At 38.4% G+C, this 26,360-nt stretch overlaps 1 protein-coding gene across 2 annotated transcripts in view; it reads right to left on the bottom strand.

The window, feature by feature from the left end:
- Positions 1-1,664: 1,664 nt before the first annotated feature.
- The window catches only part of LOC146571476 (TBC1 domain family member 2B), a 63,127-nt gene continuing 38,431 nt past the window's right edge, over positions 1,665-26,360 (bottom strand). Inside the window, exons 11-15 of one of the 2 annotated variants that reach the window (XM_085280703.1) lie at positions 25,200-25,301; positions 23,281-23,471; positions 20,957-21,069; positions 15,788-16,072; positions 1,665-3,282 (exon numbers count right to left, since the gene is read on the bottom strand). In XM_085280703.1, coding sequence (XP_085136829.1) covers positions 3,216-3,282; positions 15,788-16,072; positions 20,957-21,069; positions 23,281-23,471; positions 25,200-25,301 — 758 coding nt within the window. In that variant the 3' untranslated portion in view covers positions 1,665-3,215. The remainder of the gene's footprint in view (positions 3,283-15,787; positions 16,073-20,956; positions 21,070-23,280; positions 23,472-25,199; positions 25,302-26,360) is intronic. The other variant, XM_085280704.1, reaches the window with a different exon arrangement.

Genomic DNA, 26,360 nt, shown 5'->3' with positions numbered 1-26,360 from the left:
CCACAGTCTATCTTCTTTCACCTGCTCCCCCATTTAAAAGCCTCCGCCATCTGTGAGCCAAGTATCAGGAACAATGTCTGCTTGTCTCAGACTATGCCCTTCACCCATCCTCTGAAAATGCAGTTTGCTGCGACATGATAGATTAATGCCAGCACTAAATCAAGCTCTTCTGTTGTGACACTGCAACCTGGTGTTAATAAACAGGGAGACCCTGGGCTTTCCAGGTAAACAAGGAAACAAAGGAGCAGTTAGAGTATGTTAGAACAGAATCTAGTGTTTATCTGGTATATAAAGTGCTGTAAGACCAAAAATAAATTATTATTATTGTATTACATGTAAATTAAGCTTCGTTACCATCGCTCCAGTCAGCTGAGCAAATCAGCTGCTGATTGTGGTTTCATATGTTTGACACAGATGCATTACAGATGCAATGCTTGCCTTGAGAGTGTTGGTAGAGAAATATACAGATGATCAGAAGTTGCACATCTGTGCGCCAAGAGAGGAGCTATAGTACTGCATGAGGAGTCGGGAGTGGCAGAGAAGTACAGTATGTGATGGTGCAGGACACGTAACATGACAGTGGTGAAGCATGCGGCAGGAGTGACAGATGGGATGGGGTGGGAGTACATCAGGGATCAGCTGTGAGCCCATTCTTGTTTGCAGTGATGATGGACAGGCTGACAAATGAGGTCAGGCAGGAGTCTCCATGGACCATGATGTTTGCAGATGGTACTGATCTGTAGTAAGAGTAACAGGCAGGTGGAAGAGAGACTGGAGGGGTGGAGGTATGCACTGGAGACTAGAGGAATGAAAGTCAGTAAAAGCAATACAAAATACATTAGTGTGACTGAGAGGGAGACAGACTAAATGATGAGTATACAAGGAGCAGAGGTGGTGAAGGTTGTTAAGTTGGAGGTGTTTAGATTCTTGTTGTGTGTGGCCGGGATTACAAATAAGTATATGAGAGTGACAGCTGGAGAAAGAGTGGAAAGACAGATGGTTTGGACCTGTGCAGAAGAGGGAGAGTGGATAAACTGGAAAAGGGACATTGAATTTTTCAAAGCAGAAAGAAACAAGTCAGACTAGAGAGAATAAGAACTTCTACTTCTGCACCATCGAGAGCATCCTGACGGAAAACATTCGCACCTGGTTTGGGAACAGCACCAAGCAGGACAGACAAGATTATGATGGACCTATCCCATCCCAACAATGGGCTCTTCTCACTGTTGAGGTCTGGGAAGCGCTTCCGCTTCCTTAAGGCCAAAACAGAGAGAATGAGGCGGAGCTTCTTCCCCCAGGCTATTCTTGCCCTGAACCAGGTGTAGGACTGGACTCTCTCACACACATCGCATCACCGCACACACTCTGTTTATTGGCACACTTCTTATAATTTTATTTTTCCCTTTCATAATTTCCTCTGTAAATCGTTATTTATTTGCACATTTTTACTGTAAATTTCTAAGTTAAAATCTGTAAATTTTGTAGTCTGTAAATCTCTAAATCTCACTGTCATTTAATGGTCGGGCATTGCACAGCAATAAGCATTTCACCACATGTTGTACTGTGTATGGTTGTGTGTGACAAATAAAATATGAATTTGAATGAAAAGGCAGAATTTAAAATTAAACAAAGTAGATCAGTTTAAAAATTTAATCTTTGCAGTCATGTTAACTTCCAAAACCAGTCACGTCATTTAATTACTTCAAATGTGAGTTAACTACAGTATCTTAAATTAAAACAGTTGCATGCTCTGAAATAGACATGATATTGTGAAAAGTTACTTATTAGGAAACCCTTTTTAAAGACATTTCCAAACACATCTGTGACATTCAACAAGTTGACTCCCTTCTGCTTTTGTAACTCACATAAACTTGCATTATTCTACTTTGAACTGTGGGAGGTGAGAGATCAGATTATATACACATACTGGCCTGAAATGTTGCCAAGTTTCAAATGTTAAGATCATGCTAACTAACAATGCAGCTAGAAGCTGCCAGCTTAGCTTCAGTACAACCAGCTGCTAACTGAGGGTCATCCCCAAAAATCTATTTCAGTCATTCCATGTCAGTCAAATGTTCTTCTACTAGAAGGCTACGTAAACCATTAATGATGTTAAACCATAAGCTTCAAAATATTTCCAGTGCTCAGCTTTGACTGCCGTCTTCAGTGGCTGGAACGCAGAGAGTTACATACTAACGTAAAGTAGCACCAGGACGAGTCAGACTTGCGCACAAGCTTCCTGGTTAAAATTTAAATCACGAGGGAGCCACAATCATTGAAATCCAAACCAAAGTTCTTGTGTTTTCTTGTTTTCCACAGTTCTTTACGTTAAAGTCTGATTAAATGATGCTAATATTGAGCTTTGTCATATTAAATGTAAACCACAGTCTCCAGTATCGAAGGCACACACTGAACACCCTGAACTTATTGATATTTATTGCAGTGCTACAAAAACATTCTGCTCTTTCTGTTCCTGCTATTTTTGAGTCCGAGGGAGGAATGACAGTTAATGTTAACAAGACAGTCCTCGTCTGTAGAATGTGGTCATTTTCAGCATTTTAACCAGAAGCCACCGCTTTTATCCTGGAGCACAACTGCACCAATAACCAGTCAAACTGACCCAATTTCCAAAGCTTTTTGCACTCAATTTAAATGCAGTGAACACAAACATCAAAGACTGAGCACTGGTGACACTTTCTGGGTGTGACTGATAAGAGTTCCAATACTGGTTCAAAATAATTACATAGTAAGACGGTGGTTTTGATAGTCTGATGAAAAACTGGCACAACCAACGCAGAGTGCAGTTTGGGCATGCTCCTAAATAAATAACGTGTCACTTTCAAAAACAATATCATAATTTATTAGTGTCAGCTGCTAAAGGGAATAAAATGTCAGTGTTAAGCATTTATGATTCAACTAGAAGAAATACATTGCACCAGTAGACAGAAAATAAGCACACAATAAAATTTCAGTTACACAATCAAACTACATAAAACAGTTAGCAGGTTTCACACTGCGGCTGATCTGAGATTGGCTATACAGCTCAGCACAAACTATAAAATCAGATTGACCTCAGATGATCTGGGTGTGTTTGAGGTGCAACTTAATCACACATCCTTTACCAACTATTCCAGATCCCAAACCAAACTACATAGTAAGGTTTAAGCACTGTATTCCTCCCTTGTTCCATCACATCTTTTCTTCTTCCTTCAGTGTCAGATCAGCTTAGACTCTTTGGCCTTCCTGAACGGGAAGCTGTTCTGCTGTCTGGATGACAACTCCCTGAAAGACAGAAATAAATGTGAAGAAATATTCAACTTTAGGGGAAAAAAGTGGAGATTACATTAAATGACAAATCCTAGCAAGTTATCTAAACAAAAAGAAAGAAAACAAAACAAAACACAGATCCAAGGGCTTGATGGCACTGTGATACAGAAGTGCTGCAGTTTTTGAGCCAAACATCTCTCTACTAACATTTCTCATTATCGTACACATTTAAATGTCAAGTACGTTCAGTGTGTAAAGATAGTGAATTTGTCACTCTGCCATAAATACTAGGGATCAGCCAAACACTGGCATCATAGAATCCTAGAATAAGATAACGTTTACTCGACAATCGTCTAATGTGTCCAATCAATCCTGTGCTAAATGTTCAAAGAGAACATAATAAAGGTGTGACACAGCCTTTTCCAGAGGTGAGCAACCAATAATGACATCTACTTTTTAATATACAAGAAGAAATGTTTGCTTTGTTACATTATTCTTATATCATAACTTGGGTTGGTTCTCTAGCTTTAGCATTAGTTAGCATCATGAGAATACAAACACACAGCTGGAACACTTCATAAGCTTGTTTTGGCAGAATGCCTACATGTTGCTTCATCACATGCGTGTCTACAAAACCTACACACTGCAAGAGATCTTAAGCTTTATCATCTAAGCAGAATCCAATAACGTGATTTTCAATTAATGCCGTTTTCCATCTTGAACATTTACTGTAGGACAGGTTTCATTTCATGGGAACAGTTTTTTAATACCCAAGCTTCCAGACTAATAAGTGACATGGCAGCAGACACAAACAACACTGGTGAGTTATAATTATGTTCTGGGATCTGACTGCTACACCCAGATGCAGCAGTTTAACCCGATCGACTTCACATATTTAGTTTGGTTCATTTAGTGAACTAATATAAAACGATTTCATTTTATTTCCTGGATATCAGAACCAATTCTGTGGGTTTATTCAGTTATTAATTATGGTTTCTGGCATTTATTTGAAATGATCCCATCCCATCCATACCACAGCTCCTCTTAAATTGCACCACAGATGATCACTCTCAGGAGCTCAAATGACATTTAGCTCATCTGCCAAAGCCAACAGACGTAGAAAATGTTCTTGGGTCCAAATAAACCACAAACAATTGTCCCCACCCAGCAGCTTATCTAAGAGAATCCGTCAGGCGAAAACCAGCAACGTGGAATCAAATATTGTACAAACATCCTGAAAGAGGTTATGCATACAAAGCGTGTTTGGATCCAAACAGAGCAGCGCTCTGAATATTTCGGATGCCATCTGTCCTTCCTTTATTTTTCATTGTTTCTGTTTCTAAGGACTTTAAATATTTGACACAAAAACACTTCATAGATACACAGCCTTTGAACAAAATTAAAAAAGATGCATTGCCTGTGACACAAAGTATTATCGAAAATTCTAGCTATGCTTCACTGCACAGTGAGACCCCGTCTTTACCGTCAAGGCCGTTTCACTCTCCTTTGCCAGCCAATAATAACCCAGCCTGCATCAACTCCACATGAAATAAACAGCAATTGAGTTTCTTGGATTAAAATGTCTGACTGTGCTGTGATGATGTGAAGGAGGACTTGTGGCTGGAAGAGATATGAAAGTTTGTCTGTGGGAATATGCCTTTTCTCAACTCTGTGTTTGATTGACTCAGTGCTGTTTGGCTTGATTGTGTGTTTCTGTCAGTGTGTGAGAAGTGATTAGACTGAGCAGGTTAGCTATGGTGGCTTTAGCTGCATGTGGTTGGAGACAGACCCAACCTGATGCAAAACAGCCATTCACTGTGACCAGCCCTCAGTCTGGCTGTCTTACTATACAAGCCAGTGGAGGTAATTCAGTGGAAGAATTGACACTATGGTAATGGTGCTCCTTGACCTGGTCCCATACTATACAAGCATATGGCCAAGGTGGTCTTTATAACCATTTAAATGTTTCACTAAGCAGCACAACCCCATGGAGCAACCCCACAGTATTCAGTGCTCAGCCTTTAAATGAACTCAAATAATTACTTTATATAGGCAAAGAAATCCTATAAGAAACCCCCCCCCCCCCCCTCCAGAGACAGCTGAATGGCACAAGAAATGAAAACACATGGCTCAAACAAAAACAAGAAATGACCATTTGGAGAATAATGCACACGCACAAGCACTATTAAACAAGAAAAACACTGTTGAACAATTGCTAGATCTGGACTTGCATGGCTAATGATTTTTTTGTTGTGTGTGCAGCTGGACAGTCATGCCTGCGCATATGGGTGTGCTCCCTTCATTCAAGGTGGAAACCTAAACTTGTGAAAACCCTTTCTCCATGCAACAACCCACATAGAATAGAATAGAATAGAATTAAACTTTATTGTCATTGCACATGTCACAGGTACAGGGCAACGAAATGCAGTTTGCATCCATCCAGAAGTGCTTTAGCCATGATAGATATATTACAATATATATTAGCAATAATATAGATATGTAAGTATACTACAGAATGGGTCTATTACAGTATGTAATATGTACACGGTATGAAATATGTTATGAACATGCTATAACTATAAGTTACATTGAGTCACCATTCAGTTTGCTCGTTCCTGCCTGCCATTACATTGACCACACTCAAGTTACCCCTCCCCCAGACCACATAAATGTAAAAAAACACCACAACCAAATAATAACGAACACCCCCCCCAAAAAAAAAAAAAACCAAACAAACAAAAAACCCAACAACAAAAAGTATAAAGTTGCCTGTAATCTGACATTGTTGCACGCATGGTTCAATTCACAAGGTGCATAGAGAATATTTAATTAAGAGAACGTTTTCTTGCCTAAATGCACACTGCTTTAGCTCACTGAGATTTGTGGGCAATCATTTGTGCACAGCTTTTATACGGGCCCGTCACAGGGTTTTCATTTGAGCTGTATTGTTCTGACCCCTAAATCAATACACAAGGGACACATTGATTTGTTCTGTTAAGGGAACGAGAGGTGAAAGCATCAGCTCTATATGCAATACATTTATCCAAACATATCTAACAAAAAGTGAGCACAATGAGCTCTCTTGACATGTTACAGTCTGACAGTCTGTAACTGTCAGACTGTTTGTCACTGACATATTTTAACATATTTCACCGTCGTGTCAAACAAAAACTGCTGCGTTAATGCTGTTTGCACTCACGAGGAGCTTCATGGCACTACTAGAACATTTAGTGTGGGTATCAGGTTGGGACCACACTACAGAGAGATGGATTTTTTTTTAAAATTTATTTATTTTTTAAAAATACACTAAGATGGTTGTGACATACTTGTGTCAAGCTCCGTCTCACACAGACACTCATACAATAAATCATGTAAAGCCTATTGTGTGTGTGGCGCAGTAATGGGGAATGATGAGCTGGGTAACATCAGTCAGCTAAACTGAGCTCAGGTTGCTTTTAGGCTCTAGAGGCTGTGTGCACAAAAGTAATTGGGGAAAGTTACAAAATAAACTGATGAATATACAGTAATGTATACAAACACAGATATGGACGGCACATACAGGCATGAAAAGAAAAGTCATTCTTACTCTGTTACTATTCTCACTCTCCTCTAGCAGACACACCATGCATAATTTAAATTCAATTAAACTGTAAGGAGACATAAAGGAAACAGGAGAGAGAGAGAGAGAGAGGGAAAGAGAGAGGGAGAAAGAGAGGGGGGGGGAAGAGAGAGAGAGAGAGAGAGAGGGAGAGCGAGAGAAACTGTGGTACAGTGCTGCACCAGTAAAACCATTTCCTTTGCCGTGACTCAGCAAGACCCACAAGCTGGGCTCAGGTACTCTGTGCTTCCTGCTTTAACTGGCTTCTTAGTACATGATGCGTCTGTGACACCTGACACCAGTGATACACTTGGAGAACCACTGTGGAAATGGGCACTGTTGCACTTACGGGTCCCCAGGTACAAGCGCATTAAATTTAAGTTGAGTTAATATTACTATTTTTCTTTAACCTACACACACACACACACACACACACACACAACATCGTACTAGTTTGTTGACTGTGGCTAACAGCAGGAGTGCGAGAACAGCAGCCTTCAGAAGCCTGTGCAGAATGTGGTTATGCATTTCATCCATCAAATGATTATATGCTACTTTACACTGACACAGTTCACATACAACAGCTCATTTTCTACATTAAAGTGTTGCAGAACCGTGTTGGTTTTGCACAGATGCCATTTATCTTAATTTTCACCTTCTTAAACCCCCCCCCCCAAAAAAAAACCCCACTTCCTATTACATAGAAAAAAATCTAACAGGTGGCATTATAACATATCTGAACTAACAGGTAACTGCTGTTCTATATTAGTAGAATCAAGTTGTTTAGCTTTATTCAAATAGTATTTTTGGCACAGACTAGCAAGAGCAAAAACGTTTAAACAGATCTACAAATTTTTTTTTTCTCTTTACAGGTGGCGCACATGCTCTGTGCATCTACACTCACTAAATGTCAACTGCAAAATTCTGATGTTTAACGAGTAGGTATTCACGGTTTGAAGTGGCATGTTAGCATGACAACATTTTCGCACAGCACAGAGGAAGCTGGTGGTTTAAAAAACATTTATAAAGAGAAATTCATCACATCTTCACCATCTGAAGGAAAAAAAAAAAATAGTGCAAGGACGGGACTGAAATCACACACCTGTGATAAATGCAAGCGAGAGGATAAAGAAGAGTAGGCCAGTTGTACTGGGGGGTTTACAAACAGAATATCTGACTCTTACTCAAGTGTCGAGAAAACTCACTATGGCTGTATCTTTGTGATGTTTTGTCAGAGATTTCCTGTGTGGCCTCTCTTCTTTATTAACCAACATACAATACTCCATTTTAACACGTCAGTGGCAAGTTCTGCATTTGACAAGCAGAAACAAAGACCTCAGTCATACATCAACCTTTACAGCTCCCTCATCCTGTCCTCAGCAGGTGTTTATACTCAAGACAGCAGACATCAGATACAATCTAGGCTACGGGTAATAGGAAGCTCTGGGAAGTTAAAGAACTTGAGCATGACAGTTTATTTAAGACAAGTAAGATGCCGATCAGAGTAAGCACAGACCACCTCATTTTCCCCAAACACATTAAAAAAAAAAAAAAATATTAGTTTTATTTCACTTTAAAATAAATAAATACAATAAAATGAAATTGGAAAAAAGTATTGAGAAATATCATCAAGTGATAAACTAATCCAGATATCCTTTAATTCTTATGCTGGGACTAATTTTATGCATAGTGGGAGGAATTTTCAGGAATATTACTGCAGTTACACATGCTCATTATTCCAGCTTCAAACTGTGTACCACAAATATCTTTAAACACATAAAACTTAAACAAGTATCAGATATATATATGCCTGCTGATTATATCATGCTGCCCATTTTTCTTTTCCCAGGAAATGATCAGATAAATGAAGGTCTTTGCTGGGTCAACTGGTTCTTGAATCTGGTGATTAAATCACAATGAGTCTCAGACATAAAGCCTCCTAAAATCTTGAATTAATATCTTTGCACAAAATACCCCCGTTGGCTGTTGACCAGAGGAATTACAGATTGCACAGCTCTTTTATCCAGGCTGTTCTTTTACTGGCAATCACAAAGGTCTTAGTGTGACAGTCAGCGACTTTAACCTGTTCCATTCATTGCTGTAACTATCATTCAAACCAAAGCCTTTCATTATGCTTGCAGATAAACAACAACCTATGACATATTTCTGGTTGAAATCTCAACATTGCTGCCTTTTCCATTTTTCAGTAACAAAATGACATTTTTCTTTGTTAAACCGGACGACGAGTGTGTACCTAACAGAGAAATTTATGCTTAATCCAATTTATTACTTCCATTTGGGGGTGGGAGGGGGTATCCTTTTCATTCAACCCTTACAAAAACAGTGAGGTGTAGTCCATTCATGGCTCACTCACTTTTACATTTGTACCTGTTAGCTTTTGTTTGCTTTTCTAGATACATAGCAAGGTGTGGGCCAGTGGTGCCATTTATTTACAGTATGCCATCCTGCTGCCTTGAGGCTGACCCCTGACAGTGCAAAGGTTAGCCCTTATAATACTGTCAACATGGAAAATCGACTCTGGTGATATGGTAAATAGAAGTAGTAATAGCAGAAGTAACAGTACGCCAACATTCGTCAGTTCCAAAACAGCCAAAAATCACCTTTTACTTTGTCATTAAAGCCTCCCAGGCTTCAGGGATGACATGCCAAGTAGAGTGGGTGTTATATAAGGTATGTATGATCAAGCCATAATCACTGCGTGGGATATCAGTGCAACTCCTGCTGTTTTTTTCTTTTTGCTATGTTTTTATGCATGTGTGACCTTAAAATTCACACAGGTACAGCCAGGTGCATAAGCTCATATCTCTGCAGTAGTTGAGGCCAGTTTAAACACACAAACGACAGCCGGGCATCGCTGGGAAATCTGGAATGATGTCATGAATGATTAAGAGTAGAGTGGTGTACTGTATCAAGGGAACAGCACTTAGCTGAAAACTGAATGAATGAATAAATAAATAAAAACATGGAAAACAGCAGTAATGATGACACAGTATAGCCTGTCATGATCAATTGAACCTGTCATGTTTAACAACAGCTGAGCATGAGAGGATTAGCGACTTGTCACAGGAGCGACAGGCAAGTTGAGACCAGACTTGAAACTTTTTAGAGGCACATTGCTTTTGGCTGTCGCATTACATAACTGGGTTTAGGAACAGCGTGTACTAAATACTACAGTCTTTTAATATTTTTAAACTGCCAGAGGCAGTGAGAGAGATATAATTATATACAAATGAAAATACATAAATTTGCTACGAGGAAAGGAGAAGGTAATAAGACACAAAAAGGACAGATGCTGATATTATACTGTAATAGTGGTTTTTACTATAAAATTTTAAATTTTTATCAAATTCAGGTCTTGTTTGGTGTGAATTTCAATTTCTCTCTTTCTTTCTTATTAAAAACAAAAACACAAAACCAAACTAGTGAGTGATGATGGTTATTACTGCAAAAAAAGGTTAGCCAAGTAGAAGCTTGCTTCACTGGCAGTTTTTTTTTTTTTAGTAGTAAACTAGATGGCAAAGTAGCACACAGGTAAGTAAAATGAAAAGTAAAACCGCTGCTTAGCTGAAAAGCTTTAGCAGACTTTCACTGCTTACATTAGTGTACATTTTCAGTGCTGTGTTTGCTATGGCTGTGCATTGTCTTTATAGTGTGGACATATTCATTTGGTATAAACTTTAATATTCTTACTAACAGAAGGAGCTTTCGTATAAGACTCAGTCAAACAGTGCGTCATAAGCACCGAGAACAATCGGCACTAAACATAAAAAGCTAATCACAAGTACACTTCACACTAGATCTTATGTGAAGTTTAGTGAATGTACGGTCATCAGTTTATCATTTCTGGGATTTTTGTTGTTTCATGTTTTAAGATTGTGACTACACAGAGTAAAAAAGGCTTTAAGATATTATAAAAAAGACTAAATGTGCTCAATACGTTATCCTATAAAGTAACAAACTATCCAGTGACAGAATCCATACTTTACTGGTAGTGTTCAGGGGATGAAGGTCTCACGTGATTGGCCAAAGCACCTCACACTGCAGTAATGTTCCCACTGTCCCTTTCTTCCTTGTGATTGACCACTCATTCATCCTGTATCCTCACTACCCTGTTACATAACACTGCTACACCTGCATCTTAACAATGGTAAAGGTGGTGTGCGTGTGAATCTAGTACATCCATGCAAGCGCTTGACTTTTTCATGCACATAAAAGGTTTTTGTTTTCCTTTTAAACCACATTTCATTATATGGAGCATGTACGACTCAAAGGCACACATATGTAAAACGTGTATATAACACATTTCCCTGAGGGGAGAAGATGAGGTGAGTACCATGTGTAGTGGCTCCTACGCTGCTGCATATATGTCCTAGATGAGGATCAGATAACACACACACACACACACACACACACACACACAGAGCTGGCTTGTACACTTCTGCCACGCTGCAGAGTCACATATGTTCTGCTGCAATAATGTGTGTGAACTTTTATTACAGCCTTCAACACATGAGGACCGCTTTACTGTGTGACTCTGTATTGTTGCCTACAGAGACACACTTCAGTAGATTTATAAGACATCTGTAGCCTTGATATAAAGCCAGCACTTCTTAGTAAACTAGTCAGTGAAGGTGAAATCAAAATACATGCCATTATTTGTCGTGAATACAACGATATCTGTGTTATTATAAAGTAATACAAACGATTAAAAAGAAATCCTTTAGCAGACTTTGAAAGTGAACCTGGCTGCAGTTGGATTTAATTAAAGAAACTAACACGCCCAGTTTCTGTGAAGAGATGGCCGAGAGACACAATGTGTGTTTCTTAGTAAATGTCAGCTCACATATGTTTGCTCTAAGGAAAAAAACAAAACAAAAAACCTACCTTGAAAATTTACAATAAAAACAATATTCATAATAAACAATATACACTGTAGAACACACTGTACCTAATGCAAATGTGTACTTCAAGCACAAAGAAGAGTGTTTGTGTGTCTGTCTCTACTGCAGACAAAATACTGGTTGAACTAGTTACTTGGCACCGTGTCAGTAATAATTGGTTTTATGACACTTGAGAGAAAAACATGTTTTCTTGTCTCCTAGTGTGTCTATCTTGTGTTTCTCACATGATCACATGACAGAAAAGAGCAGATGGACGGAGAGACAGGAGGATGCACAGGAGTATGGGAAGTTCTGTGAGCAGGCCAAGATCTAGTGGTTTTTAGAAGAGTGTTAAGTACAGACCAAAGCTGAATTCAAAGCAATTTCTAAAACAGAAAACATCTGTCCTGGCAAGGCATCGTATAAACAAATTTAACTTAACCCCCCATTAAAACCCCCAAAAGGAATTCCAGCCCTTTTTCTTCAGCTTCAAGTTTTGAGCTCTAGCAATTGTGTCGCTTTGATTAAAGCATTCCTAACATTAACCAATACTGCTGGGTCAAAGAAAAAAATGCCACCTCACTTACTGTTTAAAAGAAGGAACAATCAGTACACAACTAATAACCAATACTGGAAACAATCATCCTGTGAGCAAACATGTGTTTTATGTGTGCACTCATTTTGCAGCCATGACATCAGGGTAAGTTTGTATGCAGTCATCAAATTTTCGAGGACCTCTGATTTAAAGGACTAGCATGCTATTATTTGCTAACTATGGTCAATTTATCAATTATTGTCATAACTGTAATTTTCAATTTTGTACTGATGATGGTGTGAAGAGTCAAGAGATCACCACAAAGAAATTACAAAGTCGTTTTAAATGAAACATTCATCAAATGTCATGACAATCCATTACCATCATTGCTCTTATTATGGTTCAAGCAATAGTCGCCCCAGTCAATCACCATCTGGTGACTATGAATGGAACAAAATGTTAGAAAGCCCTTTCCTTCTTTTTTAAAGAAAATAACTGCAAAAATGTTATTCCTAAGGCAATACAGCTAGCAAAGCACAAACCCCCGATTAAAAAATTATTTATACTTTTTATAGGTTATAGTGTGCGGTATTTAATGTTGTATTTCACAATATGGCATCAAAATAGAAAATATAGGCACAAGTCCCTTCTTTTATCCAATGGCTTTCAAAGTCCAAAATTATTGTTATTTAAATTAAAGGGGCTTTTAAGTCATCCCTGTTCACATACCCTTTAACCCTTTTTTCTTCTTCTTTTATGAGGGGCAGCCAATTAGATTTAATCAGCATGTGGGCGAGGCTTCTGTGTTTTTGTGTGCCTGCCTGCTTTTACCAACATAAAGAAGCTGTTTAGAAATTCTGGTTTGGTTATATCTAAAAAAAAGAAAAAAAGAAATCATTCCCTGATGTGAGCTGCATGATGGAAGTTATGAAAAGGGGAAAAGTAATTTCAGGTTGGGAGGGTCAGGGCCTCTGGCAGGCAGATAGTGTCCATCACTGATGCACTGAATACAGGACAGCTTAGCTCATCTTCCTGCACATACCAATCCTATTGCCTTGTTTCCCACACTTTCAACTGCTCATTCCTCAATTTGTCACTAAGCTGTCAATTAATATAAAATTCCTAATGGCAATTAACTTATTAAAGAAAGTAATTTAACCATGTGGATTCCTTTGATTATTGGGAGGGACACGATGTACAAAACCTGCATTGTGCGTAACCAACTCAACAGGAAAGTACTGTTCTATTTTAGTGCTATGTGTCCCCACCCTGACCTACTGTAAAACACTGGAAAACAATGCATCACAACGAGGGAAGGAGGGGGTCAACACTTTCTCGTAGTCTGTCACTCGCATACAACATATCTTATAAAACCATTAGACCCACCATAAACACACTGGTGTTTACAGCATGAAACAGTACATACTAATAAGGATTATAATCACTGGGAAATCTAGCTTTAGGTTTGTGGAACATGGCAGCCGGACGTTTGTGTGTTTCTGAGGCTAAAATATGACAATTTATAGTATTAAACATTCATGACAGCAAAGAAACATCAGTGGTGTATTATTAACCACTCCTGTCCCATAAATATTAATAGGATGAAAGATTAAAAAGTTGCACTTCAACCAAGCAAATGAATAATGAATGTTTTTGTATGGTGAGTAAGTCTGGTGCCATTTCCACATACCACCTGTTTCTAGAAAAGTGCACACAGTGAAAGGTTAATGGATTTCATATATCATTGAAAAAGTCTGTAAAGTATAAATATAACATTCACTGCAACAACATAATATCATAAAGTATAAACAAGCTAACAATCATAAGGCAGAGGTGGATACAGGGTCTTATTAGTGCTGCACAGCTTTTCATGCTAATATCATGATATTCAACGCCACTGTGCTCTCAGATATAGTTGTTAATACAATCTTTACATGTTAGTCCAGTGAAACACATCTAAATGTCAGTGTAATGGTGGGCAGCAGGAGTGAGCCAATATTCTCTTTCACTTTCTTGTAACTCGTAGCAGTACTACCTTTACTTGTGGCACTTGTGTCTGAATTTCTCCTTGAAGTACCTCAAAATGGTATATTATTACAATTCATGAATATTTAAGTGGCTGCTCTACATTGATTATCATAATTTGCATCACTAGTTGAAATTTTATTGAATGGCAGGTATAGAAATAGGAAGAAAAATGGCTTTGTACTTCTTCAAACTTTTGACTCTCTTGATATTGATTATACAGCTGGGTTTGGGAGACATTACTTCATAAACATTCAGTGTAAGAGCCAGCCAAACCACAAGTGTGTACCTTTAGACTAATTTTTTATGAAAGATAGTAAAATTATACTATATAGTAAATTAAGAAGTGTAGCTCTGTATGCACTAAGCTGGGATCTAATATTTTGTTACTGTTTAGATTCATTCAATGTGTCTTGGCCTTGTTTTTGGAATCTTGGAGGGTGTAGAGGATGGCAGTGCATGGAAATTAACATTAATCTGGCTTCCAGTCAACTTTGGAATTTTCTGTTTAACAAAAGCTGAAAAAGAAATTGGTTTCTGTGGCAGCTGTCACTGCCTGTAAAATAAGTACACTTCCTCCAACCACATTATTACAGAATTACAAGCGGCTCATTTGATACTGTGAAACCTGATATGTTATGTGATGTGGTACGCTCTGCTTACTAAACTAATTTTAAGCTCGTCTCCAGCCTTATTCCATATCCGTTATCAGCCCATAAAAGAGTTTATTGGGCAGGTTACAGCCTGTTAATTAGCAGTAAGGTTGTCCCAACGTACTCGTTACGATCCAGCAAATCCACAGTAAGTGAAACCATTTATGGAACATTGTCAAATTTTAAATGTAGTAAGTTTTTAGCTCTTTTGTATCTTTTTGAATACATTCATACGACTGAAAACAATCAAGCCTGGCCATTTTAGTTTACCTTTAAAAATCCACGTCTGTCTAGATCCCGTACTAACATTTTTTCCCCCAAATTAAGTTGTTAGTGTTGAAATTATTCAGTGTGGATTAATCAAAATAATAACTGTACAAGTTGTTTCAAACTGGGTTAAGCCACTTTTAACTAAGAAAAACATAGGTGTTTATACAAAAGTCACAATGATATGCTATAAACCTCACAGTGCTTTCAGCTTTTCATATCTTTGTAACGTGGGACTCATTCAGAGAACACATTAGCATGCAGCACATTTATTTGAGGTCACTGGAGGATAAATAATTCAATCTGGGTGGAAGGAGATTTAATGACAATGTCAAATTAGTCTTTTAATGAAATTAATTTTATGCTCTCAGGCTGTGTACAACTAAACACCCACAACACTTAACACTTTCAAGAATCTAATATTCTGTGATATCAAATGAGCTTGTATAACTCTGGGGAATAAAGTTCTTAATTTTTCACTGCAGGAGGTATGGCAAGTCTGATGGCATTTGAAGGTGAAAAATGAATTTGTGGATCTTACTTGATGAGAGCTGTCCTGGGCGAGTCGTTCTGCTCCCCACTTTTAGGAACACTGGAAGGCTGAAGAGTAGAAGGTGGACTATGGGTAGATGGAAGAGTGGAGGATGAAGCGGGAACAGTGGAGGATGAAGCGGGAACAGAGGAGGAAGAGGGGGGAGGGGCCTGCTTAACTGGGCTCTTGACGCTTCGAAGAAGACGGAAAGACTTGACTCTGCTGTGATTGCTCCGACCGTGAACCACCTTGCAAACAGGTCCTGTACCTGACCTCTTTAAAGTTTGCTCTGACCTGAAATACAATCGTACATGGCTGTAGTTAATTTGAATCACTTCACTGAGGGATATTTCTACAATTAAATCTGAAATGTAAACATTTATACAATGCAGCTAAAGTGATCAGCAGTTACTTGTACATGGGAATGAATACATAAAAACAACAGCAGCAAGGGGTGAGAGAATCTATATGAATATGAAGCAGGAAGATGCAATGTAATGTTTTGGGAGCATAAGGGAAGAAGCTAGACCTTGTGGAGGGCCTTATTAGATTCACCTCAACCACATTAGGATTCCTCTTACATTTACTCATGCATGTAACCTCATAACATGATCATTATGTAGGCCACCAACACACTTCATAACAAGTATGAATGAAAAATACTTAAAAAAAAACAAAACCTGATGTGGGCAAGTACTTCAAACCTTTAGGCTACTTACACTACTATACACCAAACATTCTTCTATGTATATGTGTTAAATATACAATCATGACAATTTGTCACACTAACTTCAGGTTTTTGGGGCTGGGTGGTTAATCAGACTTTAATTTAAATTATGATTTTGGATTTCAGTGATTCAGTGAATGAAGCTTGGTCTTATGTTATAAATCAGGTTTGTCCCAATCATGTGTATGTCACCTTTCCTTAAAACTCACATCTCAGAGACAACATGACAAAAAGGAAAAAAAAACACAAACAAAAACAAAAAATAAGATCTACATCAAATGAACAAAAGTTAAAAGGTCCAAAGTAAAAGGCTTTGACAAGTAAATCTGTGGATCGTTCACAGATGCACCACCACGCCCACCATGTTCACCTCTCTCTCTTTTTTCACCTGATTATTTGAACTTCAAAAAACAAAAACCTTTTCTTCTCATCTTGCAGTTTTTGCAGTTATTGAGCAAACTCAGCTAGGGGCAAGTATAGCTTCTTGTTCCATCTCATGACAAACATGCATATACTGTAATGGAAAATACAATGAAACTCAATATCTGGGGTGGGATTACATAAAAATGATGCTAATGTCAAGACTTCAAAAGTTATTCCATACCATAAAGAACTTTCCCAAATAGATTTTGGATCCAGATTTGAAGATTAAAAGTATCACATCTGTTGAATGTATGTAAGCCTGCTTAGGCAGGTAGGGAGGCCAGGGGGAATTCTGAGGGACAAATGCCACAAAGGAACGCAGAGCATTCCTACTGTTGTCTGATGGACTGCCTCCTGTACGTCGCTTCATGTTTTGTCTACTGGTTTCTTAACAAATTCAACATGTCTGACAGTATACCTCTGAGACAAAGGCTAAGCAAAAATACTCAAACACTGCACAGGGATAGGTATGTCACGCAGTCTTGGTATAATGCCAAGTGACTGTGGTATTCAAGTAGTGTGACCTCCTAGTGTAACAGGGGTCACACACTACCACCAATCCCTGAACTTTGACCCCGCTGAAGCTGGCCCTACTTAGCCAAGCCTGATAGGATCCTAAGCAAGATGTTTTTTTTTGATGTTTGCTGTGAGCACACAGTAACTCTCAAGTCCTGGTTCAACATATGAATCGTTTGTGAACACATTATACAGAAAAAATAATCCTGATGCAAACTGAGTATTTTTGTTTGCCCTCAAGAGAAGAGAACAGAGCCCACCCTCTCAGTGACTTGCTGATTAAATTAAGAACATTTTAGAAATCCTTTGCAGTAAGCAATGTTAAAAATGTATTTTTACTGAATCCTTGAAGCCCTGCTGAGAAACAAAAAGAAAAGAACAAAGCTAACAAACTGGATCAGACTTAAATTATGCAAAACTCCGCACAAGTGAGATGTGCAAAGGATTTTTCTCATTGTCTTTGTTACTGAACATTTTAATTTCACACTTGGGTGGTGTGAACTGCTTCATTTTCACTGACCTGCTGTGACGAGAAATCGGTCTAATGTTTAAAACGTGTGTTCTTAATGTGACAACAATCTTACAGGCTAATATGAGGTTTAATTAATCTGTATAATAACTTATAACAGCTCTATTACCATCTCAGATAATGGAAAACAATTACCAATGCTATCATCCTAAACCTGCATTAGTGTTTGACTCTGAAAAAGGTATATCATCCAGTCACACTTGTATTATTATCGTTATTGTTAAATACCAAAATATTTCTCCTTCTGTAAAAAACGCATCTGGAACGCAACTCATCTTGAAGGGGATTCAGTTTGGTTTTATAGGGCTTTGGAGTTGACATAACGCAACAATGCATTGTGGGAGCCATACTGGCAGGCCACGAATTAAAACAAACACTGTGTTGGAAGGAAGATTGCTACGAACCATACTTAAAAGCAGCTCAAAAGAAAAAGGACGGTATAGAGACAGATTGCGTCCGGATGCAGAGAGACGGTACTTGCAAAAAATAGTGTGCATTGGAAATGTGGACCCATATGAATTACAGCAGTGGAGTACAAACCCTCAAGACCAACCGCTATTGACTTACCATGATATATTCTCGTACCTTGTCTGTGGAGTCATACACGGCGAACCAGTTTTGCAATCATAAATCTCTGGAGGCGCACATCCAATTCACCAAGGATTGGGTGCAAGATTTGGCTATTTTTAAACCTCCACATTGTGAATACATCATCATTCAAACAAAGGTAAGTCAGCGTGAGACAAGTCAGCTTGTTAAGACAGTAGGCATTTTCACCGCCTGGTCCTAACCCTCATCCCCTAATTTGCCACCCTATTACAATAATCCCAGTGGTGACCCCTGGTGACCCACAGCCTGGTTACAACAACCTAAACCACTTGACACGAAGACAAAAGCTGCGAGGAATGACAAGTATGCTTGAAACATGAGCACAAACACATGCATGAGTACACACACACATGTACACACACACACACACACACACACACACACACACACACACACACACCACTAACATGAGTGTGACAGCCTATGAGAGGGGAAAAAAAACCATTACAATGGGAGGATTAGAAGACTTTTGTGAAATTCTAAAAGCTGCTGAAAACAGAGTTGGTTTCACAATAGAGAACAATACTTTAAGTGACTGTGAAATTGTAAAAGTAAAAAAAAAATTAAATGACTGTATGCTACCATGCAGCAAGCACAAATTGTAACTGTCTGTGTTCTTATGTAAGGATTAAGGTTTCATTACATGGTGTTTGGCAAAACCAGCGGCCTGATTGGCAGGTTAACAAAAAAAAAAGTATCCCAGGTAACAAAAACAGCAAGAAGGGTGTGCAAAACTGGACAGTGTAAGCGATTCACCTGCATTTGTGACTAAAAATAGAAGCATCCAGACTGTTAAATGTATTTAGGAGTACGTGCACGAACAAAAGCAAATGAGTATCAGCCCAGGCAGCCTCTTACTCTCACTTTTACATACAACAAATACAAAATAACCAAAAAAGCAGTGACAGTAATCATGTTATTATGGTGGTAGTTCATTGTGGTGCTGCCAACTCTCCTCTTTGACACACACATACACACTTTTCACTTACTTCCATCCAGTGCTGGTTGGTTTTACACTGTGAAAAAGCTGTTTTAAAATGAGGTAAGACAAAAGCTGCCTGTGTTTGTCTGCCCATGCAAATAAACTGCAAATCTGGCAGATTTCATGCAGGAAGACATCAACCATCCGCCTCTATGTCAGTACCTGCAGCATGCAGGTGTGAGTGCAAGAGCACGGGGCACAGTGTTTACTCCAAAACATATATTGTTAAGATTTTAACACAACTGAAGGTTTTGATTGTTAAAAATCTTAGTGCTCTACACTAAATATTTAAGGTTAAGCTACCCAAACATATTTAAAAGTAATTAAAACCAGTTAAATGTTTAATGGGCCAGTGAAACAAATGAAACCAATAAAATGGGAAAATATAACATTGACATTAAATTACCCCTTTCTGTAGTTTCCCTTTATATTTACTGTAAATAAAGGAATGAAAAGAAAAAATACATTAGCCCAATCCTGTAGTTTAGGACATGCATGTTTAAATACGAGTTTTTGCGTCTGTTTGTGTTGTTCCTCATGCTTTTAATTGTTAACTGTATTATGTATGTGTGGGCTAATTTGCGTGTGTGCATAACCACTTTTAAATATGCATGGGCGGTGGAGGTCACAAATCAATTTACTTCCAGTGCCTGTCCCAAGCCTGGATAAACATGTCTGGCATTAAGGCTGTCTGGAGTAAATATGCATATGAATCCGCAGAGGGAACCCCATTAAAGTTTCGGAGCAACCGAAAGTATCTACTACTCACTTTTAAGTATGCATGGGAAAACCTCTCATACAGTAAAGTCCCTATGAGATAAAGAGTTTCTTGAATAAGCCCTACAAAGTGAAGACCAAATTACGTTTGTACACACCTAACTATGAAAATGTTTCATAGTCTGACAAAGGGACTGATGATGAGCAGCCCTCAGGACAAAATTATAATCTCACATTCCAATTTGTTAATGACTCATGCACAAAAGGTTTCTTACAGCCCAAACAGCTGCAGGGGAAATTTTACCGGATTGTGGGAATCAAAGAGCCCACCACTTAAATGAGCATAAAAGAAAAGGTGTTGATGAAAGGAGAGGGTTTCATGACTTTGTTTAATGTACATAAACAAAGGGAGTCTGAAATGGAGAGAAGAGTAATGATGATATCAGAAGGTGTTAATGTGTATAAGCTTCTAAAGGATTTATTGTGGATTGTACATATTTCGTTGGAAAATCCTAGACAAACGTATCTGTTTGTGCTGTTCCTTTCAAACAAACAAACAAACAAACAAAAGACTCATCCACTGTGGAACAGTGGACACTGTTCTAAACCACAGTCAAGCATAAAGTTTTAAATAATATAGCTGAGTACAGAGATCTCAAAATTAAACTTCCTTACCCTTCAGTTTTTTCGCAATCTTCTGCATCTCCCACAGTAACATCGTCACTGCTCTCCTCCACTACTGGCTGATTCGTGACGCCTCTCTGCTGCGTTCGCCTCCTGGATCGAATCTGAAAGAAGAAACAAGGAGCTGGTAAAGGAGCTGAAACCAGATGATTTGGGGCTGAATCACAGCGATGAGATGTATCCCATTCTGTCTCATCAGCTAGTGACACAATATCATTAATTATGAATGTGTATTAAGACGGTACTGTGTCATACCAACTGTGCGCATTTTCTATAAATTAAAAACAAACACACAAATTAAATGCTACACAATTTGATTCTTTACCACAAAGTGCTGTTGTTGATGTTGATTGTGCCAAAACTGAACTTCAACACTTTTATAGACAATGAACGGGGATCGTGATTGGCAGACAGAAAACAAGCTAATAAAATCCTCTAAGAGTTATTCAACAGAATTAACTGAAGCTTCTTTGCACTTTTATGTTTTCAAACTTTGTCTGCTTGTGGCACACTAGATCAATTGGACACCTCCAATTCTTTTTCGCTGCTCTTATTTCTATTATTTTTCACTTCCAGTTTTGAATCGATCATCTTTATGGTTTTTTTTTTTTTAATTTCTTCCGATTTGTTTCCAGGTTGCATGCCCAAAGTCTCTCACAAAACCCTAAGAAATCCAGTTATTCTGTCACTTACTTCATGGACAATCAGAGCAACAGTTTGTTTGTGACAAAAAGGTCACTTAAACAAAAAAAGTTGTTTTCACAGAAAATCCTTTATGTACCAAGCTGTGGTGTCAAAGTGCAGTTCCAAACGAATGAACAGAGCTGGATGTCCAAATGCAACCACCTCCAGAGATTTAGTGACCTGTGTGGTTTCATAACCCAAAGCTCCATCAATTTTATGCTCACAGCACTGTCTAACTGAGCTGTGCTGCTGAACGTGACCAGTTTATTTATTCAGTCATCAGGCTAATAATGAAGAACTACACTAAGTAGACCAAGCTTGAAATAATAAGCATTTGTTTTAAGATATAGGAATGTGCCCCGACAAATAATCCTCTTTTTCCAAATTTACTGTAGCTGCTTCTGTGCTGGCATGTAAGGATACAAACACTTGTGGTTAGAAGTTCAGAAAATCCTCGTTACTAAACATTATGTAAAGTCATTATGGGGACTATAGAGATAAGCCCTGCTGTGTCACAAGTGATTTACATGAGATGCCAAATTGGTGATTCTTGCTGCCCAGATTGGCTTTAGCTAAAGGATTTTGGATTGTGAATGGAGCTGTTGAAACTCTTGTCGTCAGACACTTGGTCTTTTGTTCAAGGCTTTCATAGATGCTGGCACTCAGTGAATGCTGGTTAAATTAAAAACAAAAGAAAACTCAATTTAGGTGAGAAAAATCAGTCTCCAAACGGCAGGAAATCTTGCAAAGAATTGAAGTGAAGGGGAATGAGCACTCAAAGAACAGCTTGGAAGAAAGTTTGAATCTGAATGAACTGTGAATACGAACGTTATATTACTTTATTATTAGCGAGCCAAACAAAACAAAAACCAGAGTAACGTACAACGGCAGTGATCGGGTTTCCAAGCACACCTTCTATTTTTGTTCTGTGGTGGGTTAAATGGAAAATAATTAAAAGGATGTGGTTATTAATCATTATCTTCTCAGTCATCAAACACTTGTGTCAGTCACAATGGAAAAGAAAGAAAAAGATACTGAACAAGTGAGTTTTCATAATAAATGTATACTTTTGCATGTGTAGTAAAGTAAGGCTTTGGCATTTAGAAAAATATGACAGATGTCAAGATCAGGTCCTCTCTGATATCTGTCCAGTAAAAAACAGGTCAACGGCAAGCAGCCATTGAGCTCAGGGCAACAAACTAAGACAGGAAAGCAGCCAGGCAAGCCTGTCCAATGGTAATAAAACCTCCCTACCAGCAACTCTAAATCTTATCTCTAGACATGTTCATACACAAGGTCTGTAAAACTCAGGTGTGACTATGATACATGGGCAGTTTTATCAAAGGTTTTATGCTGGAATGGAATCAAATGGTGAATCAGAGAAACCCCACAAAAAGAAAAAGGTCCAGGACCTGTCTTACGGAAACTTAAAGAACTTGTAATTTACAATCTATAGCTTTTTGCAGAACATGCAGGTATGAGTAATAATAAACATCTTATCTAAATCTCTGAGTAGAAGACACAACAATTCTCCATACAAAAAGGCTTGTGCTGTGAGTTACACGCTTTAAAACCTACTGTTACTGTCATGGTTTAGCTGTATTTCAAAGCAAGATGTCTCCAAGTTTTACCTGCGCTTGTGTTAATGAAGCCGAAGTCCGACTCCCGCAAAAGCGTCCAGTTGCAGGACTCTGCTGTCTGGGTGCTGCCTGTGTTTGTGAACTCTTTTTTTCGACCCGCTGTCGCCCCATTGGGTCCAAAAGGTGCCGTTGAGCCAGGCGCATCACCCGTGTCAGTATATTTACAGCACCTGGAAGTGTGACTGTAGGCAAAAAATACAACACAAGAATCTCTCATTCTGCTTGGAAGAAATTCCTAGATCTTTCATTCAGAAGAACTATTGCCTTTTGCTTCCTGGCTCTGTAAAACAGGGAATGTCATTTAAGATGGTGTAAATCTGCTGTAATACATTTTATTCAACTCGGATATTGAACACAACACTAACAAAATCTCAGGTACACAGTACAGATAGTGCTGTAGGCAAAGCATGCTGGAGTAACAAAATAAGTTATCATTCCATGACAGAGCTGCCCCTACTAAAATGCCCGTGTGTGTACTGTGTGTGTTTTGGTGTGTGTATGCGTCCTTGCTATACACAAATGAATGTTATCAGTAGCTTCCCATATTTACTCAGGGGGCAGAATCTGCCTGCTTAGGCAAGCTGTGAACACAAAGACTCACTTATAAAGTGTACTGTCCATGTTTGTGTGCAGGCACACTGATGCATACAATCACAGTCAAAGACTCTGTAGATGCATCTCATGTTTATGCAAGTGATTAAAGGACTGTGATAATTTTTCACAATGTACTGAAAGGAGACCCTGATATAGTATACCATTTCAACAGGACATCAGAAAGTGAGCATTAATTTAGCAGTTTGAAATCTTTCTGTCATCAAGCTGTGCTAGAAGAAAACCTGTGAAAACCTTAACATCCTAATATTCTTGTAACATTTTTGACTTTAAAATCCAGAAGCACGATTTTGAAAAAAAGCATCCATCACATTTTAACAATGTACCAGCTATGTTTATGAGCCTTAGCCTACTAGTAAGGTTCAACTTTGAAGACAGCTGTGTGATTTCCGTTCATCTTGTAAAATGTGTTAACTTGAATTACTCAGAAGACCTGGGGCTCAAATGCCTGGGACAGGAACTTTTCGTTGTTACAGACCAGTGACCGTTCCAATAAGGTATTTCAAAGTTTGACATGATCAGCAGCCCAGAGTAAAAAAAATCAATAAAAAAAAAAAAATCAGCTTACTGTCTGGCAAGCTGATTGGCCAGCTGCTGGGTCGTTGGGGCCAGTGATTATGTCACCACCAACCACTGTTGTGACTTGTGTGAAACAAACAGGCTGAAGTGACCTTTGCCAACCAGTAATTCTTTTTCTCGCCTTCAGTAGCCAATTTTCACATTATAGGAAGCCTGTGAGGTTACTGTGTTAAGGAGGCTGTTATTAGTGAAAACTCAGCAGGAATGCTGGCTGTGCTCGACAACACTTCACTTGCATTTCTAACTAAAATAGATGTATGCTGACTGTAAAATATGTAGGAGCATGTGTGTGATATAAAGTATTACAAAATTTAGCCAAAGCAGCCTCAGTGTTTCGACAAAAAAGCGGCTAACCCAGCTGCAGTGAAGATGTTTACTGTAGTTCACTGTGGAGTCTCTCCTCTACAATTGAGGCCTTAATTCCTTAAGCAAACTGATGACAAGCAGTTTAGCTAAAATATTAGAGAGGATTGTCTTGCAACAGTACTGTGGCTTAAATGGAACTATTAGACAAGTTTCTACTTGTCATACGTTTTGCATGGCTCTACCCTACTTTGAACCAGCTCAACTAAATTAGACTTCTTTTTTCTTGTTTTAGTATGGCCCTTTCAGCACTTCCGCTCAATACATGGATGTGAGGGTTTCAAAACATTATGTAGACCAATGATGTATGAACACATGAACATTTGTGCACATAAGGGCAAACAACAGAAACTCACCCTTCTCAGTGGTCTTTTCTCCCACAGATGATGGTGATACATTTTCTTTCTCTTTTCCTTCTGTGACTTCACCAGACAGTGTGCCCTGAGTTTCACTTTGTTCTAAAAACAGCACATCAAATTTTAGACACAATAGTTTAGTTTACAACATTAGAGGCAAACAGTAGGAAATCTTTAAGTTTTTTTTTTGTTTTTTTTTTTTTTACAGTTGGTTTTTTGTCGACACATGAAACATACACACAAAATCTACCAAAACTACCAGAATTTTCAGCACTCATTACTCACCATAAAATTGTCTGATTTGCAACCAAGTCACAGTTATATACAACCCAATGTATGTGTTTTTTAGTTTATTCCAGTAGTTGGATTATTGTGTCTTTACTGAATACATTGTTTAATCAATCACACTTCCAAGCTGGGAAAGTAAGTGAATCTCTGTGGTGACTCTTCCAGAAGGTACTTGGAGTAAAGTGTTCCAAATTAAGGAGATGAGGCTGAAAGTGTGGGTTATAAAAAGGTACCTCTCTCTGTGTGTAAAAGCATACAGTCTGGTTACTTAAAGTCTAAGCAGTAAAACACAAAATAAGAATGATGTTAAGCACTCCAAAAACACCCAAAAACTGCCATGTCTTAAGTTTATGGAAAAAAAAACAAACAAACGTAGAAACACTTGAAGATGCTTGAAACAATGTTGTCTGGACAGATTAAAATGTTTTTTATATTATACTTTTTGGTGTAAAGCATATGTTTAGGCTTGGAGGAAAAAGGAACTGAACCCAAACAGTCAAGCATGGTGGAGGAAGCATTATGATTTGTGCCTCACTTTGCTACCACAAAACCTGGACACCAAGAGAACAATAAATTCAAAATTGCATCACGAAATGTTACATTTTAACCATTAATTCCAAATGAGATGCTGTATAATGATATGGTAATAAGCCTTGTTCTCGTGTTCATTTTGGGAACTAGCCAGATAAAGCTGTGGTATGGTTGCAGTAACTGGGTTTAACCTGTAGCATGTGGCAAGAATCTGCAGAATGAACACTTCTAAAATATCAACTTGGTCTGAGATGCTGAATTTATTTCAGGTTTGTGCCATGTGGGTGGGAATGGTGGTTTAGACTTCTAATTTATAAGGATAAGGCTTCTGGCAAACAGGAA

This window comes from Mchenga conophoros, linkage group LG7, assembly GCF_057382185.1.
Source record: "Mchenga conophoros isolate Kocher_MC1m ecotype Shallow Benthic linkage group LG7, M_conophoros_male_GT1.1, whole genome shotgun sequence".
In the NCBI taxonomy this organism is placed as follows: Eukaryota; Metazoa; Chordata; class Actinopteri; order Cichliformes; family Cichlidae; genus Mchenga; species Mchenga conophoros.
This window is presented reverse-complemented; position numbering and strand designations above follow the sequence as displayed.